The sequence below is a fragment of the Echiichthys vipera genome, assembly GCF_963691815.1.
Source record: "Echiichthys vipera genome assembly, chromosome: 3".
NCBI classification, from domain to species: domain Eukaryota; kingdom Metazoa; phylum Chordata; class Actinopteri; order Perciformes; family Trachinidae; genus Echiichthys; species Echiichthys vipera.
The window spans coordinates 32,105,490-32,123,942 of NC_139828.1; the positions used below are offsets into that span (position 1 = coordinate 32,105,490).

General features: G+C 42.3%; 1 protein-coding gene across 1 annotated transcript; it reads right to left on the reverse strand.

Annotated features, from left to right (window-relative positions):
• Positions 1–5,559: 5,559 nt before the first annotated feature.
• On the reverse strand, positions 5,560–17,305 carry LOC310945149 (prohibitin-2-like). Its single transcript, XM_083911162.1, has 10 exons — positions 17,258–17,305; positions 16,019–16,151; positions 14,259–14,343; positions 12,411–12,490; positions 11,012–11,196; positions 10,672–10,801; positions 9,280–9,383; positions 7,796–7,873; positions 7,546–7,625; positions 5,560–6,053 (listed from the first exon to the last, which is right to left on the reverse strand). The coding sequence occupies exons 1-10, from the start codon at positions 17,276–17,278 to the stop codon at positions 6,029–6,031; spliced, it is 921 nt and encodes a 306-aa protein (XP_083767288.1). The 5' UTR covers positions 17,279–17,305; the 3' UTR covers positions 5,560–6,028.
• Between the last annotated feature and the right edge of the window lie 1,148 nt (positions 17,306–18,453).

Consider the following 18,453-nt stretch of genomic DNA (forward strand, 5'->3'; position numbering starts at 1 on the left):
AAGTGATCATTACAAAAATAGAAACAGAGTAAATAAGATAGGTAAATGTACATTAATAATGAAGAAAGGCAATTACAGCTATAGAAATCATACATTTGTGTGTTCCATATGTACCTTTCCTCAATCATAACTCTTCTTGCAAGTAATACTTTATAGTGGGATGATAATAAGTTGGATTGCCAAATGAACAACATAAGTGACAATGATAGATTAAGTAAGACTGTTTGCTGTTTACATGTGTAACTCTCTATTTGCTGAACCAAAGAAAGCAAAATGAACCAGACGAGTGGAGTCAAAAACTAGGGGGTTTATGGGTAATATCAATTAGCCATTATCTTGGCTTAAAGTTGCTCTAAAGTTTTTCCAAGCTTTCCATTAACGCTCAAACTTCTCTTGTTCCAGCCTGAGAGTGAATGTTAGCTTCTCCATTATAAAAACCTCCTGAACCACTTTGATCCAGTCCTCAACTGTAGGAGGATCTTCTGCCACAACAGGCTTATCTTATCGCATGTGTTTTAAAAACCAAGGCACTGCAACAAAACCTTTATTTTGTGTAAAAAAGCAGTGATCAAAATGAGAGAACAGTGTTCATTGTGTCAGAAGAGAAGATTTCAACAATGTTTTTCCCGCCTCACGTCCGATGTCAGCTGGGATCGGCTCCAGCCCCCCGCGACCCCGACAGGGACAAGAGGTTAAAGATTAAGATTCAAGAGATGAATTGGAAGTGTAGAGGCCACTGCTTTGAATGACTTCACTAGTTTCTCACACTTTTTCTCTCACACATTTTCATCCCTTTTGGCAGGTAGGTGCTCAAGAAGAGAAAGGGAAAGACATCAAAACAAGTAAAGGTGTAACAAAGAAAAATAAAGCCTCCCATAACAACAACAGAGCATGATAAGGACACAGCTGACAGCATAGCTGAGCTGGGGAGCACATCACATAAATAGTGAATTCTGTTGCAACAATGCCCATACAGTGATAAAGTGCAGGTGCTGGAAATTCATTCCAGGAGGTCCATATAAAGTGGCAATTGTGCACACAGGAACTGTTGTTGATTGTAAAGTGCTTGGTGAAGTGCAAAATGCTATTGTGACTGTCGATAATGAAGTGACAGATTGCATTCAAAGCTTGAAACAAGACAAAACAGGACACGAGTCACAAAGTAGAAAAACATCTGTAGATATAGTGGATCTGAAGCAGATCACAGCCCTCACTGAACTGTGAAAAAGGGGTCGGATTCAATAAGTGAACACTTCTTCCTGCTCCTTTTCAGACACAATAAACTGTATTTATGTTTTTTCTCTCTTATTTGTTCAACTTGTTTAATTTTGTATACTTTTATATTCTTTTTTTTGACATGTCTGAAATAAATGCAAATTCAATTCAATTCAATTCTATAGAGGGTTACATATCAATGGTTACACAACAGACAACAAGAAAACCGTTTTCAGACCATATTATGTTCACAGATCTGTTTTCCCATCAGCCATGTTTTCAGATGTTTGGGTAATGATGACACAGTTGGTGAGACACGTATTGTGCTTGGTAAATGGTTCCAAGTTTGGGATGTGCAATAGGAGAATACGCTGATTTTATTATCATTTTCATATTCTATCACCTTAGCTGTGCTTGTTTCTACTATTCTGCTGCATTAACTGTCATAACATAGACGTCATATTCATATAACTATAGATATTATTATAGTTACTGTTACTTTTGTGGATGCTTGCATCTCTGGAAATGTGTCTGTCTTTGTCTCTCTCTGTCCGTCTGTCTGTCTTTGTCTCTCTGTCAATCTGTCCGTCTTTTCTCTCTTTCTCTCTCCTTTTCTTCCTCCCCAACCGGTGCAGACAGATGTCCGTCCTCCACAGAGCTGGGTCTGTCCACGTTCCTGCCTGTTATAGGGAAGGTTTTCGTTGCCACTGTGTGCACAAGATTGCTGCTCATGGGGGAATTGTTGGGTCTAAACCATAAATAAGTCATAGAGGGTGGTCTTTATCTACTCTATATGTAAAGTGTCCTGAGATAACTTTTGTTATGAATTGGCACTGTAAATACAACTGAATTGAAATTGAATTGAATTGAATTGAATGGATTTTAATTTAATTTAATAGAATTGATGCTTGACTGAATGTAGTTTTTCTGAGTGGTACAGTCACCCCTTGAGTCCGCTCTTGTTAACGGGTTAGAGTTTCTTTGAACAAAATTTAACAATAGCGTCGGAACTTGCCCAATAAAAAAAAATATTTTGCGTCTTTGCTTTAGTATAAATAAGCAGAAACTTGTAGAATAAAAGGAAAACTTTTGTTTCTGTTTTCAACCTCAAACACTTGAACAACAACACGAGAGGCCGAACTGTTTCCATGTTTATTCTTGTGGCATAAAAAGACAGTTTCGGAACGTCACTTACTGACGTGAGCTTTTAACATATAACAACATCATCATAACAACAACAACAACAACAACAACAACAACAACAACAACAAACAGCTGGAACAATCAACAACAGTCGATGCAAACATCAACCAGTGTGCAACATGTCTGGTAAATATGTACAGCCCCCCAGTGTCCTCGGTCCCTCCGTGTCCCTCACCAGAACCGGGACCGTGGCAGGCTCCTTTCGGCCTCTTCATGCCGCCGGGCCTGCGGGCAGTAGCGGCGTGTGTGAGCGTGGTCCCCGGTGGCCTCGCAGATGGGACAGGTGTAGTTCCGGAGGATGGGGCAGGTGACTTTCCCGCAGTCTGATTTGAGGTTGTGGGACTGATAGACCGCCGGAGACTCCCCGTTCTGCTTACAGAAGCCGCACAAGTCCGCCGTGGTCCCGGTGCAGCTGGAGTCCGACACGCTACTCACTGAACTCGTCTCCACGGAGTTTTTGCGGGACCCCCGCTTATGAGAGGCCTGGATGTGGCTCCAGGGCGCCGCCGCCGCCGCCTCCGCCGCTTCTGTCATCGGACCCTGAGCCTCTCCGGGCCCCCCTCCGTGGCTCGGGTCGCCCGGCCTCTTCAGCAGCGTGCCCAGGTCCATGTAGTCATGCCACATGTCGAAGCAGTCCCAGGCGGACAGGAGCGACCTCTGCACCCCGACTTGTTGTTGCATCGTTTGACAGACGTTGTGCAGTGTGTGTGTGTGTGTGTGTGTCGAAGCCCCTCATATTTATACACTAATGTGGGGCTTTAAAAGGTAACAATTGTTTCCACCCCGCAGACTGATGGTCCGCAGGTGGGTGCAGGTGTGTGTGCGCTTCTTTCATCTCAAGACTGTGTGTGTGTGTGTGTGTGTGTGTGTGTGATGGATGTCTGCATGGGATGTTGCAGACAGCAGCTGTTGAGCTGAGGGGTCACACGGGGTTGAACACACACACACACACACACACACACACACACACACACACACACACACACACACACACACACACACACAAACACACAATCATCATAGTAATAACAACACATCATGTATGAGGAGTTAACATTTATACATTTATCTGATGATTTCTGTTTGTACATGTCAGTATCACACATGACGATGATGATGATGTGTGTGTGTGTGCGTGCGTTTGTGTCTGTCTGTGTGTCTGTGCGTGTGTGCGTTTGTGTATGTTGGTGTGTGCGTTTGTGTATGTTGGTGTGTGTGTGTGTGTGTGTGTGTGTGTGTGTGTGCGCGTGCGTCTGTGTGTGTGTGTGTGTGTGTGTGAGTGTGAGTGTGAGTCTGGCGCGTGGTGGCGCGTGGTGCTCACTTCAAACAGTAACATTGTTGAGGGCAGGCACGTGGCAGGCCGCTTTGCTCTTTTGATCGACCACACTCTTACAGCCCTGTTCCAAACACGTGGGGACGCTGTTGAACCTCAGGAGAAACAGAATGTGATGATTTTGAAACACTTTGAAACCCCATATTTAATTGAAAACAGCACAAAGACAACAGATGGAATGTTGAAAGTCATTGTTTTTTGAAATGATAAGCCCGTTTTGAATTTGATACCAGCAATACAGTGTGTGTTTTTAAAAGTTGCGATATGGTAAAAGAAAACATCTCACAGTGAATGAGGTAAACTGGCACCAGGTTACCATAGTAACGTGATTGGGTCTAAAAAGAGCATCCAGAGAGGCTGAGTCTTTCTGAAGTAAAGATGTGGAGGGCTTCACCACTCTGTGAAAGACTGCAGCCGAATATAGTCACACAATAATGTTTCTCAACGTCAAAAGTCAATGAATTTGTGGATTTCATCATCTACAGTTCGTGATATCATCACAACATCCAGAGATTGGAAGACATCTCTGTGCGAAAACCAATACTGGATGTTGATCTCCACTAAAGTGAAATCATCCCAGGGTCTTTTTCAGCTTTTTCAGCAAATACACTCATCAAATAAGCCATCCAGACACATGTTTTTGGTTGAAACAACTATTAACGGAGAGATCCTGGAGAGTCGGCATCACTGATGTAATGTAATGTTATGCTGCCAACAGTGCTGCTACAGTCATACATATTGGATCTTATACATTTCCTCTACATTTAACTTATCTGATTTAATTTTCTGTGAATTTGATTTGACCTATATTCTTACATCTACCTCATATATATTTGACTAAGAGTTTATTGTTTACTCTTTATTGTTTTTTTATACTTTCTGTATTTATTTAGCTAAGAGTTTATTAGTTATCTTATACTGTATTTTTTTATACCTCCCTGTGTTTTTGTAAGCTGCTGGAAATTCAATTCATTTGCGTGAGTCATCCCAAAGGATCAATAAAGAGAAGTCTAAGTCTAATGTTATGAGGCTAACAGTGATTAGCTCGGGGGAGTAGGGTGAAGGCATTCAAACGTCTTTTTTAACCACTAATCCTGCTGAAAATAACAGCAAATCTGATTAATTTATTACTTGGATAGGATTCTTTAATTAATGTATTTCCTCAAATCCACACCTTCATTCATAAATAAGTCCTCATTGGTGAATTATTACCTCTGCCAACAATCTGACTCATGCTCCTGAGCCAATCATTCATTATCTGTATTTCCATAGGACGGGAAAGCTCAATGGAGGCTTCATGTTCTTCTGGTCTGTAAGAAACTATGAAAGGCAGAGAGGGACATAAAGCATTACATGGTGCTGGTAAGGCTAAACGTGTTTTCACTCAGAGCCAACATGACTGTGGAAGACTGCAGAAGGAGCTCAGAGAGACGTGTTTGTCACTGCCCCGGCATATTTGAAAGAATCACTGCACTTTTGTTCATAATACAAGATCATACTTATGCCACACCACAGGAGAAGGAATCCTTGTCGCCAAAAAAGCGAATTAAAAAGGCCAAGTGACCAGTATTGGATGACATGTAGTCACATAGCGCCTAGTGTAATTGTAACCTGGTTGCAACGCACGTTTGAAAAAGCAAGGCACTAGAGAGCACTATTCGTTTGAATGGGATATACAATTTTAGCACAATATGGGAGAAAAACCTACACAGTGCTCCTTTAACTAATGGGATGACCCCCCCCCCATTCAGATATAAGAATGATATGAAAGAACTGTATAACAAAAGTTTATTAACAGATAAATCAGGTTGTATTAACTAGCATGATTATTGTAGGTTTACTACATGAACCCACATCCATCCATCAGCAAACATGTGGAACACCTGCTCCAGGTAGAGGAACGGAGCCATGTCATACCCGCAGTGAGCTCTCAGCTGACCAGATCCTCCTGACAAGTGTTGTTGCACTCATTTGGATTCACTGAACACCTTTAAAGACTCTACTCAAAATCAGTCGCATATGTGCACTTCCTTATGATTTCATTCTTCAATTTTTCATTTGACAAACACCTCTGCTGCGGATTTTATCACTGTTTTGTTCCACTACAATAATTGACTGACACACTTCAGGGATGATACAGGCCACCCCCAGATGTCAGAGGTAAAACAAAAAAAAACTTAAAGAAATGGCTTCTTTCTAGTTGTCCACATTCACACTTGTCCAGAGTCATGTATGTTGAGAACAGAGTCAGTTCCGCTTTTCTTTGTGTCCTCTTCATCACTTCTTCGGCTGCACCGACAAGCTGAAAAACAAGAGCACACTTCATCAACCAGCACACGGAACACAGGAAGAAGTGGTGTTGCACGGTAAAGCGATACCAGAAAGGTACCGCCGTACCCAGCCGTTAAAAACCATACTGTTTCACGTTTTATTAGTATCTGTGCTTTATGAACTTTGTGTGACAGCGGAGAAGGGTGTCTTTGTGCAGCTTCATCGCTGCCTGCAGCCAGAGTGGGCGTGGTTTCATGGTGACGGACAGTCACAGAGACAGACAGACATGGCTGACAGCGGCCCGAGTGCTCCTGCCGACCGTCCTATTTGTCGAAAAATGCACGGAGCGAAATATGGAAGTATTTGGTTTACGTTGCCGACAGTAAGGGCAATCATGGACACCACCAAGTGCCGTCTGACCAACGGCCAACTCTTTGAAACATCTCACTGACAGACATGAGGACTTGTTCAAAGAGTTCAGAGAGCTGCAGGTTAGAGATAGATAACATTAACATCCCTGATGTAACGTGAAGTCAAGCGAGTGTTTACTTTTTTCACTATCAGAGTTGGAGGAGGCAGTCAGGGCTAAAGCTGACTGTTTAACTGTCTGACGTGGTTCACACATCTCTGTATGTAACAGTTCACACTGGAGACATTCTGTCATCTAATATTTTTCCATTACTTTTGATGATGTTTTAGTTTTACGCCGTGCTATAGTATCTGTATTATTTTAGGCAGGTATCGTACTGAAGTCATACTTTTTTTACGGTGCCAACACTACGACTGTGCCTGTTGCTTCAATAAGCCTTTCTTTCTTCTTGAATCCTCTCATCTGTGTCACGGCTGTGTGATGAATCAATATGATTGTTTAGCCTCTTTCAATGGATCATGATGAAATCCTATATCGCGATATTGTGACGCACAACTCCGTCATCTACCTTGATAATAACAAGGACAAACTAACTGAAAAGTCTCAGAAAATCTGTTGTGAAATAGTATTTTGCACTAAAGTTGTTTGTTAAATGAATTCATTTGTTATGAACAACCATAGGCTTTACCATGAGGATATTTCATATAGACGACTTATTTAATAAATGAACAGAGGACAGGCTATATTGTGATATACTGTATGTTGTTATCAAGATATGATGGATCTAGAGTATACGGGGATTAAAGATTTTTGTCCAGCCTTAGCCTGAAGCATTCCTCGTGTCTCAGGATGGCACTGTTGTGACAGCATGTCTTTAGCTGCTCTACTCTTAATATTTTAAATATTAAGTTTCCCTCAGTTTAGAACACACAGTGCCACCAAATCCACCTGAATTACATTTCTTCAATTAATCAAATACGGCAGATTAATTATGGGGACTATAAATAGAAAATATGAAGTAAGACAGAGTATTGCAGTATAAGGAGATCATACTGGTTCTGGTAACTGCCTTTTCCATCCATTTTAACAACTGAACTGCAAAACAGCTTCAAGGTTAACTTCACGTTCTGTGTGTGTGTGTGTGTGGACCTACTTATCCAAAAACGTCTGGTCTTGTAGGTTGAGGACCAAACTGTCAGCACTAAGGTACACCTTGTTCTGGGATGCTGAAACCTGGAAGCACACACAACAGCCCTCATCACCACCAATGCTGGGACAAATCTTTCATTCTGGGATCCTTTAATATTCACACAGAATTTAAATCACGTGTGTTTTATTCAAAATCACATGAATCAAAGTGAAAGAGAGAGACGGAGTCACTGGAGACAAACAAAAGTACTGACCGTCTTTGCGATGTTCTGTGCGGCTCGGATTCTCCTCAGCTTCAGGTAACCAGGGTTCCTAGTCACTGCAAGGCCCAGCTGAGAAACACACACACACACACACACACACACACACACACACACACACACACACACACACACACACACACACACACACACACACACACACACACACACACACACACACACACACACACACACACACACACACACACACACACACACACACACACACACACACACACACACACACACACACACACACACACACACACACACACACACACACACACACACACACACACACACACACACACACACACACACACACAGACACAGACACAATATATATATTGCACAGATTAATCTCCAGTCTTCTTTAAATATCTAAGTTCTCAGTCATCAACAGTGCAGGTTTGTCTCACTGTCTGACTCAAGTTGACGTCAAACACACACTGCACCACCACATTCATCAAATAAGCCATCGAGACAGTTTTTTTTTTTCATGTAACAACTATTAACAGAGAAATCCTGGACAGTCGCTAACAGCCGGACGTGGCTAACGGTGATTAGCTCGGGGCAGTACGGTGAAGGCATTCAAACGTCTTTTTTAACCACTAAAACTGCTGAAAACAACAGAAAACCTCTGCAGCAGCATGAGAAGAGTCCCTACACAGGAAACAAAGCACCAATGGGCTCCTTCCTTTTGGATTGACTTTGGTAATCCACTTTAATGGACTTTACTATGAGAGGTGCTGGTACAGGGGCCAGGTCTTTATAACACTCTTTTAATAATCTCCGGGTTCACTAACTTCGTTGTTGGTGCTTTGTTTTCTGTGTAGGGGCTCTTCTCATGCTGCTGCAGAGGTTTGCTGTTATTTTCAGCAGTATTAGTGGTTAAAAAAGACATTTGAATGCCTTCACTGTACTGCCCCGAGCTAATCACTGTTAGCCACTTCCGGCTGTTAGCGACTGTCAGCTCTACCTGATTTCTCTGTTAATAGTTTATATACGAAAAAACTGTCTCGATGGCTTATTTGATGTATGTAAGTGCCTAAAAAGACCGTGATCATTTAATTCCACAAACATCCTAATCCAGGAGAATAATGACTGGGACCAGAATATAATTGAACCCATTTCAATAAACACCATGAGCTGAGGTCCCATGGAGTCTACCTGAAGCCCTATTACGGGGCGGGACTTACCAGTCCTTTGACGTAAGCATGTTTAACTAACTTGGTTGTGATTGGCCAGTGAGTGCTGTCTATGTAAACACACAGCTTGACAACTCATGTTTCTGATTGGTTAATCCTCAGTCCCCCCACAGCGCTCATAGTCTCGTCTGTGTTTTTAAAAACACAGAAACTACACTTTCATGTTAGGATGGCGGACGAATCTGTCAACTCTGTGGAGTGGGCGGATTGTAAGGTGTGGACCCACGTGGAACACCGCTGTTCCCATAGTAACAGTGAGAACCTGGTTACCATTTTGGCAGCTTCAGCCTCTCCCTCAGCCTGGATGATCTTCTGTCTCTGATCCTGTTTGGCTTTCTCCACCCAGAACTGGGCTCTCTGGGCCTCCTGCTGGGCTAAAAACACACACACATAACCACACACACACACGCACACAGTTACTGATAAAGTTCTTCTTAGTACTAATTAAATTAATTTCAAGAGTTCTTTAAAAGTAAAACCTGATAAAACAGTGTCTGTGGAGACATTCCCTCTCTAGATGTAAATAAGCCTCCATGTTAGTGACTCTGCTGACAGAGATTGGTCTGACGGCCCAGATCATCAACAGTTAGGCTGCGTTTCATTGTAATTGAAAATCGGGAACTTCCAACTTGATTTAGGCTTGTAGTAAGGGCAGAAGTGTAATAGGAACATGTGTGTGTGTGTATGGATTTAAGAGGGGAACATATATAGGGGACGGACTGGTGGGTGGTAGTAGAGAGGTGAATGTGTTAATAACGTTTACAAAAGAGAAAAACTGGCTTTTTTGAGGGTGGAAGTGCATTCCTGACAGAAGTTGTTAAAATGCAGTGTACTGCATTTCTCTGCTCGCACACTCAAAAACGGCCAAACCGTTGAGTGTGTAACGCTGGACACTCAATGCCCTCGATCGCCGCCATTTTGACTACGTAGGGGAAGAGGTGGGACTAAATTCAAACTGGAAAATGGCTTTATAAATGTAAAAAGAGGATCACAAGGATTTCTGGCGGTGTGTTCTGTCAGACGAGTGGTTGGTAAAGCTTTTGGAAAAATAAACAGAAGAAATACGATGGTTAAATCCGCTAAGTGCAGTGTGTGATTTGAGACAGCACTCACTGGGGGAACTTGAGTGTACTGATTGTGTCAGTACAGAGGACACACAGTGCACTAATGTGTGTGTGTGTGTGTGTGTGTGTGTGTGTGTGTGCGCATGTGTGCGTGTGTATGTGCGCGTGTGTGTATGTGCGCGTGTGTGTGTGTGTGTGTGTGTGTGTGTGTTAGTGTGTGTGTGTGTGTGTGAGAAGGAGTGGATTGGAGTGGACTTTGGCGAGACAGTTTGTGAAGTGATGGCACTGCCTCCTTATTTGATAAACACATCAGGACTCAGCTGGTGCACAGGAAATGCAGCTGTTTTCCAGGAGCAGGTTTTAAAGCTTATTCCACATTCTGTGCATATTTAACAGGTTCAGTGTGGACACAGAAAATCTGATATAAGAAATACTCAGACAGTCTCTTGCTGTTAGGAAACAGTGTTAGTACGTTCTGAATACAGTTGTTGCAATACCAAACCCAGTATCAGAAATGCCTCAGATACTGTGTAAAACGCTGGGATCATGTAGTGAGATCACTGGGGCTGATGTCTGACTGTGGTGCACTGTGCCTTACCAACTTGCTTGGCCTCCACAGCAGCGGTGTATTGGCTGCTGAAGCTCAGCTCAGTGATGGACACGTCATCCAGAATGATGTTGAAGTCTTTGGCTCTCTCAAACAGCTCCCTGCGCACCAGCAGGGACACCTAGACAGCAACAATATCCAACTGTACTAACAATATCACACAGGTATGGACTGCACACTGTGGTTTGACGTTGTGTTATGTTGAAACTCTATATTCTGACATGGTGTTACAGAAATTGTAGCATGTATCTGTCAAACAGCTGATTATAAATATAGACTGGGATCAAACAAATCCATTCATCGTTCCAGCAGAGTGTACAGACAACAGTACCTGTGCTCTCTGTGTGATGAGCTGCGAGGCGTTAAACTTTGCCACTACAGATTTGAGGACCTCGTTGACAATGGAAGGCAGGACTTTCTCATCGTAGTCCTTCCCCAGCTGCTGGTACATGGTCGGCAGGTTGGACGCCAGGGGTCTTGACAACACCCGCACCGCTATGTTCACCATCTGCAGATCTACATACACACACACACACAGATATTAGACACTCGGTTATATTATGCACTGTGTACATGAACACTGAGCAGTCTGACTGGGGCTCCACCGCCTCCTGCTCTTTTAGAGTAGGAGCTTTACAAAGCAGGCACGCTGTGTTTACTACTGTACATCAAAAGCCATCAGTCACATGGGATTCACATGCTACCAAATTCATCTTTACATAGTGTAAAATCTCTTCATATCCAAAACTTCGTTCAAAAGTCTTTTGTATCAAATGCTCTCTTCATTGTTTCCTTCCCCTCCAAAGGTGAAGCACAACAATAGCAAAAGAAAAACTAAAGATGAAGGGAAAAATTATAAGCATCTGCAAAATTGTATTTCATGTATTCTTTGGATATGCCTTGGCAACTGAAGTGACAGGTTATATTCTGCTGATGGCATACGTTTAACTCTCATGTTTTTATTTCAAGTTGTACTCCGTAAGAGTTCCATCTATTTAATTGTCTCTTCAGTCACTATCTATCACAGAGTGAGTTAAAACAATGGTGACTGATCATAATGACCCACTAATGAAAGCACTTGTTGTCTTTTTGCTGAGTATTCACATCTGTGTGTCTGTGGAGACATTCCCTCTCTAGATGTAAATAAGCCTCCATGTCAGTGACTCTGCTGACAGGGGTCGGTCTGTCACCCCAGATCATCACTATGCAGGATGTATAACAGTTATGTTGCGTTCACTTGAAATCAGCAGCTTCAAACTTCTGAGTCAGGCTTGTAGTAAGAACAGAAGTGTAACAGGAACATGTGTATGTGTGTGGATTTAAGAGGGGAACATATAGGGGACAGACCTGAAGTAGAAAGGTGGATGTGTGTCAATAAAGTTTACAAAAGAGCAAAAAAAAGAAATCAAAATGAATAGTCAGCACGCAGTGACCATGAATGCGAAAGACGGAGTCTCTGAAAGAACAGGGTCACCTGCAGTTACATCTTACTGCCAAAGAGGTCGCTAGAAACAAAGGATCTCAATTCTTATGGAGTACAACTTTAAATACCTACCAAACGGACAAATATCTGAATAGTCAAATATTCGGGTCCAGCCCTAGAAAAATTATTGAGTTGTTTTTTTTTAAATCGAAGTATTGATAGATAACAAGAAGCAGGAAATAAAGGGGGTCAAAGTAGTGACTGTGGTAAGCCATGTTGGTGCGTTGAATGCACATGATGGGGTTACCTTTGCTGCCAGTCAAAGAGGAGATCTTCCTGGGTTTGGCTCTGATGTCATAGATGATAGGGTACTGGAACCATGGGATCCTGCAGCACAATGTCACAACGACACTAACGTCACGGCACAGGCAGTACTTTAGAAAGGATGAGCCTGTGTGCTCAATGCACTGTCAGCAGAGGGGTCACTTAGCATCCACAGGGTGGAGCCAGCCTGCTCCGCTCCTCTTCTTTGGACTCCAGTTATGCACCAAACTCATTGTAGGAGCTATTTCATTAGTTTGATTATTTTGTCATCATTGTTTATTTTGTATTCATTTTTGAGTACACTAGGGGCACTAAGCACCACACCAAACACTTATTGAGCATTGATAAAGGTAGCAGGTGGTAGTAACCAAGCCCCCACCACGGCGACTTCCTGGTTGATCCAATCAGAAAGTGCCAAAAACGTCAGTTCTCTGAGTGTCCACTAGGGGCAGGTTTCATTATAGAGCAGTTTCTCATTGACCACCATGTTAAACAGGCCGTTTTCACAGCATCATTAAACCTGTTTAAGGCCTGGGACAAAAAAACATTCTAGTCTGTATGTTTAGGTTATATCTCCATGACTACACAGAGGGGGTTTTTTGTACCAGGCTAGTTTTTAATTTTATTGGAGGGTAAAGTTTATGAATAATTGTGGGCGTGGCCTCTTGAGTGACAGCTAGCATCTGGCCCTCACTTCTCCTTAGAGGTATACGTCAGTCAGATGGACGTATCTCCCTCCCCCCAACGCCACATACATGCCCTTTTTTGGTAAGAGGAAATGAGGCGGAGTCAAAGTCTGACAAGATGGAGACTCCCGTAGGCGAGGATGATTGGATCAAGTTGAGAGAACGGACCTCGACGGGTATGCTACGTCCATTTTTTTATACAGTCTATTCTATTCAATTCAATTCAATTCAATACAGTCTATGGTCTGAAGTGAAGTTCCAGCCAATCACTGAACAAGGAAGTGACGTCTTAACATAAGACCTGCTTTGATGAGAGGAATGACAGATTGCATTTTCATTGTGACACTGAAGGAGCATGTAAAAGTAAATGCAATCAACTTTATTTTAATTTACAATTGTAGATTGTTAGAAAATTGCATTTTCGTTTTGACTTTAAGAATACCACAAATGGAAAATTAGGCGACATAGTTTATAATGCATTTTTATTTTCAAATTGGAATTCACATTTGAACATTGTCCACTAGGGGTGGGAATCTTTGGGTGTCTCACGATTCAATTCCTGGTGTTATGATCCAATTCAGAATTGATTTTCAATTCAAAATCGATTTTGAATTAGTCCATGCTTCAGGATCAGGATCTACTGCAGTCCAGTTATTACAGTCTATGGTCATGACAGCTAACGTACCGGAAAGAGAGATCTTTTTTTTCCAGAGCAAGAGAGAGGCAGCATGGATTGTTTGTTGGCTTTGAACTGGGAATTTAATCTACAAAAGCCTGAATCCTGCCTGGACATTGGACTTCTATTGCCTGTGTACAAACTAATGGAACTGGTGCATCAGTGGCCTTTGTGCAACTTTGAATGTTGAAAGAACTCTTAGAAATAGCCACTACACTCATGATGGTTAACTTTCAATTATGTCAACAAAAGGACGCAGACAGAAACTCGCTCATAATACTTCCAGGTGGGTTATCATTCACTGTCGATCAAATCTCCTTACGCCGCTGAGTCACCACTCTTTCCTCTGGCTTCTGCCCTCAGACTGGTCTTATCACTGGTTAAGAGCCACCTTCTTGAGGTTGGCCACTTGTGAGTGTGACACTAGATAAATCCACTGATCTACAGTACAGCCACTGAAACATCTTACCTGAAATGCAGCCCCTCAGCCAGAACAGTGTCCATCTGCATCCCTCCTATTCTGTTGAAGATGATGGCTCTTTGACCACCCTCCACTACACACACACACACACACACACACACACACACACACACACACACACACACACACACACACACACACACACACACACACACACACACACACACACACACACACACACACACACACACACACACACACACACACACACACACACACACACACACACACACACACACACACACACACACACACACACACACACACACACACACACACACACACACACACACACACACCAGCTATTATCAATTTTATATATATATATATACACATACAGGAACACAAGAAAATATAGCTAGTCTACACAAAGTTGATCTACTTAAAGATTATAAAGATGGTGGACACGGCTCTACTTCCTCCCACTTTCTAAAAGTGAAGCAGAAATATCCTGGATACGGGCGCTGCCATGTCGGAATTTAGCAACCACAGTCTGTGCAGTAGGGAACGGGCCGTAGAGCCAAGTCATTGAACTTCCGTCCATGCACCCGGCTGACCAGTTGACTAACTCAATCACTGCTGTCAATCAATCATGCTAGTTTCTAGCATCAAATAACAAATTAAAAACAATGAACACTTGACCAAACATCAGGGTGATCAAAACTACAAAAAATTACAGAAACCCTCTTTGGGAAAATGGATTTGAAGTGTACTTTGACTTTTTAGTTTGGCCCATGTCCCATCTGCTAACATAAGACGGGGCGGGGTTTACGATCCAGATGTTTTGGCTTTACCTCAGGCAGTTGTCAAGCCATCCAGATCTGCATACAGTCTATGGCATTGACCAGCACCAACTCTGAGATACAGTGTGATGACGTGACAACAACCCTATATCCCTCAGATCAGCAGTGGAGCTGGATGTTTAACATTGTCATTACATGAGCCTGTGAATGTTCTCATTTGTCCAGGTCATTGTTATCGTCATCGTTAAGCACCAGGTGTGCCTAATAAAGTGACCAGCACGCTGACGGAGCCAGTTATTAATTTGGTCACAAACAACTGAGTCTCTTGCCATTCTTTGATTTTGTTTAATCTGGTCCTTACTGACAGAGCTTCCTGAATCTTGTTGTCTCTCCAGTTATTTTGCTGCCGTCTTTGCAGATATCCTCCTCCTTTTTTCACGTCAGAGGTTTGTTTTGCTGCGCTGTTAGCTTATGGCATTAATGTCATCAACGCGTCTAATTCAACTCTGTGGATAAACCGGAGAATGAGCGGCTGCATTCACACAAAACTAATATGATCTGAATTCTCCCCAACAAGCCCACTCACAGATAACTGGCTCTTTGTGTTAGGGAGCATGCAGGGTATTTCTGCTGTATATCCGGTCCGTCTGAACCAGGTAATGTCTGGATCATTTCAGGTCGGCAGTGCATGTGTCAAAGGGGCTTTGGAGTGTCTTTCATTGCTTGTGTTTTTTATCTTCAGTGCATTACAGTGACGTGTTGCGAACTCGGTTCTTCGTTTGCAGATTTTAAAATATGTGTTGTGTATTTGCTTATTTTCTTAAGTTGCAGTACACTGATCAGCCATTATCTAGGTTCATTCTCTTACTCACATTCTGCAGCCAGCGTCTCCTACTTAACCTAAACTCCTGCTAGTTTTGTGGAGTATCACTGCCAACTGGGGACATGAACAGTGTGCCCACAGTACGTCTGTCACATATTGAAAGTGTGTGAAAGTGTGTTTACCTGTGTAGGTGGCTTCTTTAACGCCATATGCCAAAGCACCAGCTCCAAGCAGCAGCTTCAGTCCTAATCCTGCCCCTTTTCCACCAGACGAAGACATCCGACCAGCCAGATCCCTCAGGTGCTGGACCAAGCGCTGCAGTTTATCAGTGTCAGTGTGTGTGTGTGTGTGTGTGTGTGTGTGTGTGTGTGTGTGTGTGTGTGTGTAAGAGTATGTGATAGAGACAGAGTATAAATACGATCAATGTATTTTCCTTGCAGGGCTCTCTAACTTCAGAGTAGTGCTGACATTATAAGTATTTATTGATTCATAAATTGTGAAAAAAATAATGTTGCATTAAAGTCAAGCACAAATACAGAAATAAATATCTGTATATACTGTCATATACTGGCTGTAGTAGCTGTGCACCTTTAATATTATTATTATTATTTAGACAGGACCCACTATACTGCCGTACTGGCTGTAGTAGCTGTACACATTTATTATTATTATTATTATTTAGACAGGACACACTATACTGCCGTACTGGCTGTAGTAGCTGTACACCTTTAATATTATTATTATTATTTAGACAGGACACACTACACTGCCGTACTGGCTGTAGTAGCTGTACACCTTTAATATTATTATTATTTTGACAGGACACACTACACTGTCGTACTGGCTGTAGTAGCTGTGCACCTTTATATGATTTGGACAGTACGTTACATCACATACAAACTTCAAGCACGCAGAGCTGTTAACCCCTGCAGACTGACAGCTGATCCAGGACCAGCTCTGCCGAGGCTTCACGTCTCGGTCCAGGTCCAATGTCCCCTTACACAGCGTAAAGACTCAGGACTGTCCCACTGGGATAAAGCAGTCTGCGGGGCTCTGTAGCGCACTATGTGGACCGACCTGCTAACTGCGCTAGCTGAATGAATGAATGGGCCAATGACCTAGACACCGGTGCCATTCCGTGTTAATGTCAGCACAGAGTCTATGTGTGAGAGCAGCCAACAGTCCGGTTATGTCCATGACTTTGGTCACGTCTCACCGGTAACGGCAGCTGTTGAAGTTTAGCTAGGTACGAGCTAGCAGAAGCCCTGCGACATGCTGAGTGGCGAGCTCTTCCGTAACCGGGCTGGTTCATTCACTAACACCCCGTTAAGTTAGTAGTGTTCATAACGTAGTAGATAAACAGGCCCCTCAGCACAGTATACACCTGTTCAATTACAACGTTCAGCATTTATAACACTTACATTCGCATCCTTGTTCGCCATGCTTCTGTGCGTCAAACTCCAAGGTCGAGACAGCTCCTCCTCTTGGACCGCAAAGCCTACTGGGACATGTAGTTCGACAGCATGGGCTCATCTTTGCCAGTACAATTATCAATAATCCCACTTCCATATGGAAGCCCACAGGGTATATAGGGATAATGATGTAAACTTGAAAATGAAAATGTCATTCCACAATAGCATTATACTTTTCCACATTTGTATGTGTTATTTGAGTCAAAGTATAAGTAGAAATGCAATTATACAAGTTTCATTTTCACACATACTCGTGTGGGCATTCTATATGACCATATTAAAAAGAAAATGAAAAAACTGTCTAATATTTCATTTTCATTTCAAAGTCGTACCCCTCGGTACAGTTCACATACATTATATACTGAAAACCCATAAACACTAAAGTTTTATTTACAGCATAGTGAACCTTTATATACAGTATATAAAGTGAGTCTTTATACAGTATACAACACTGTGAACCTTTACTACAGTATACATAGTGAACATTAAGTTACAGTCTCGAGACCACTTTTCTCTCAAGACTCAAGACACAACAACAGGTAGGCTAGGTGAAGTTCCAGCCAATCACTGATCGAGGAAGTGACGTTCTCACTGAAGACCCGCCTTGATGAGAGGAATGACAGATTGCATTTCCATACCCATTGTGACACTGAAGGAGTATGCTGACATGTAAAAGTAATTGCTACCAACTGGTGATGCTGTTTCCCTCATTACCTTGAATATTGTCCACTGTGCAGAAGGTCAAATCGTCAACTGTATTTTCATTTTCAATTGTAGATTGTTAGAAAATTGCATTTTCATTTTGACTTTAAGAATACCACAAATGGAAAATAAGGCGACATAGTTTATAATGCATTTTTATTTTCAAATTTGAATTCACATTTGAACATTGTCCACTAGGGGTGGGAATCTTTGGGTGTCTATCCGGTTCTTGGTGCCATGATTCAATTCAGAATGGATTCTCAATTCAAACCGATCTTCGATTCAAAATCGATTTTTGAAAAAGTACCTTCAATATCTAGTCCAGTCCTCTGTGAGCTAATAAAGACAGAGTGGCAAATATTGTATGAAAGCATAAGATTATATTTCCTTTTTAGAAAAAGGAACAACTGATTGCTATTATGTAAACACACAAAGGCAATGAA

Bases quoted from the DNA above. Each gene is read 5' to 3' on its own strand.
- LOC310945149 (XM_083911162.1), bottom strand. From the start codon at position 17,278: ATGGCGAACAAGGATGCGAAT. The intron at 9,384-10,671 runs GTAAGGCACAGT...GTGTGTTTTTAG, and splicing joins TGTGGAGGCCAAGCAAGTTG to CCCAGCAGGAGGCCCAGAGA. The intron at 7,626-7,795 runs GTCAGTACTTTT...GTGTGCTTCCAG, and splicing joins CACAGAACATCGCAAAGACG to GTTTCAGCATCCCAGAACAA.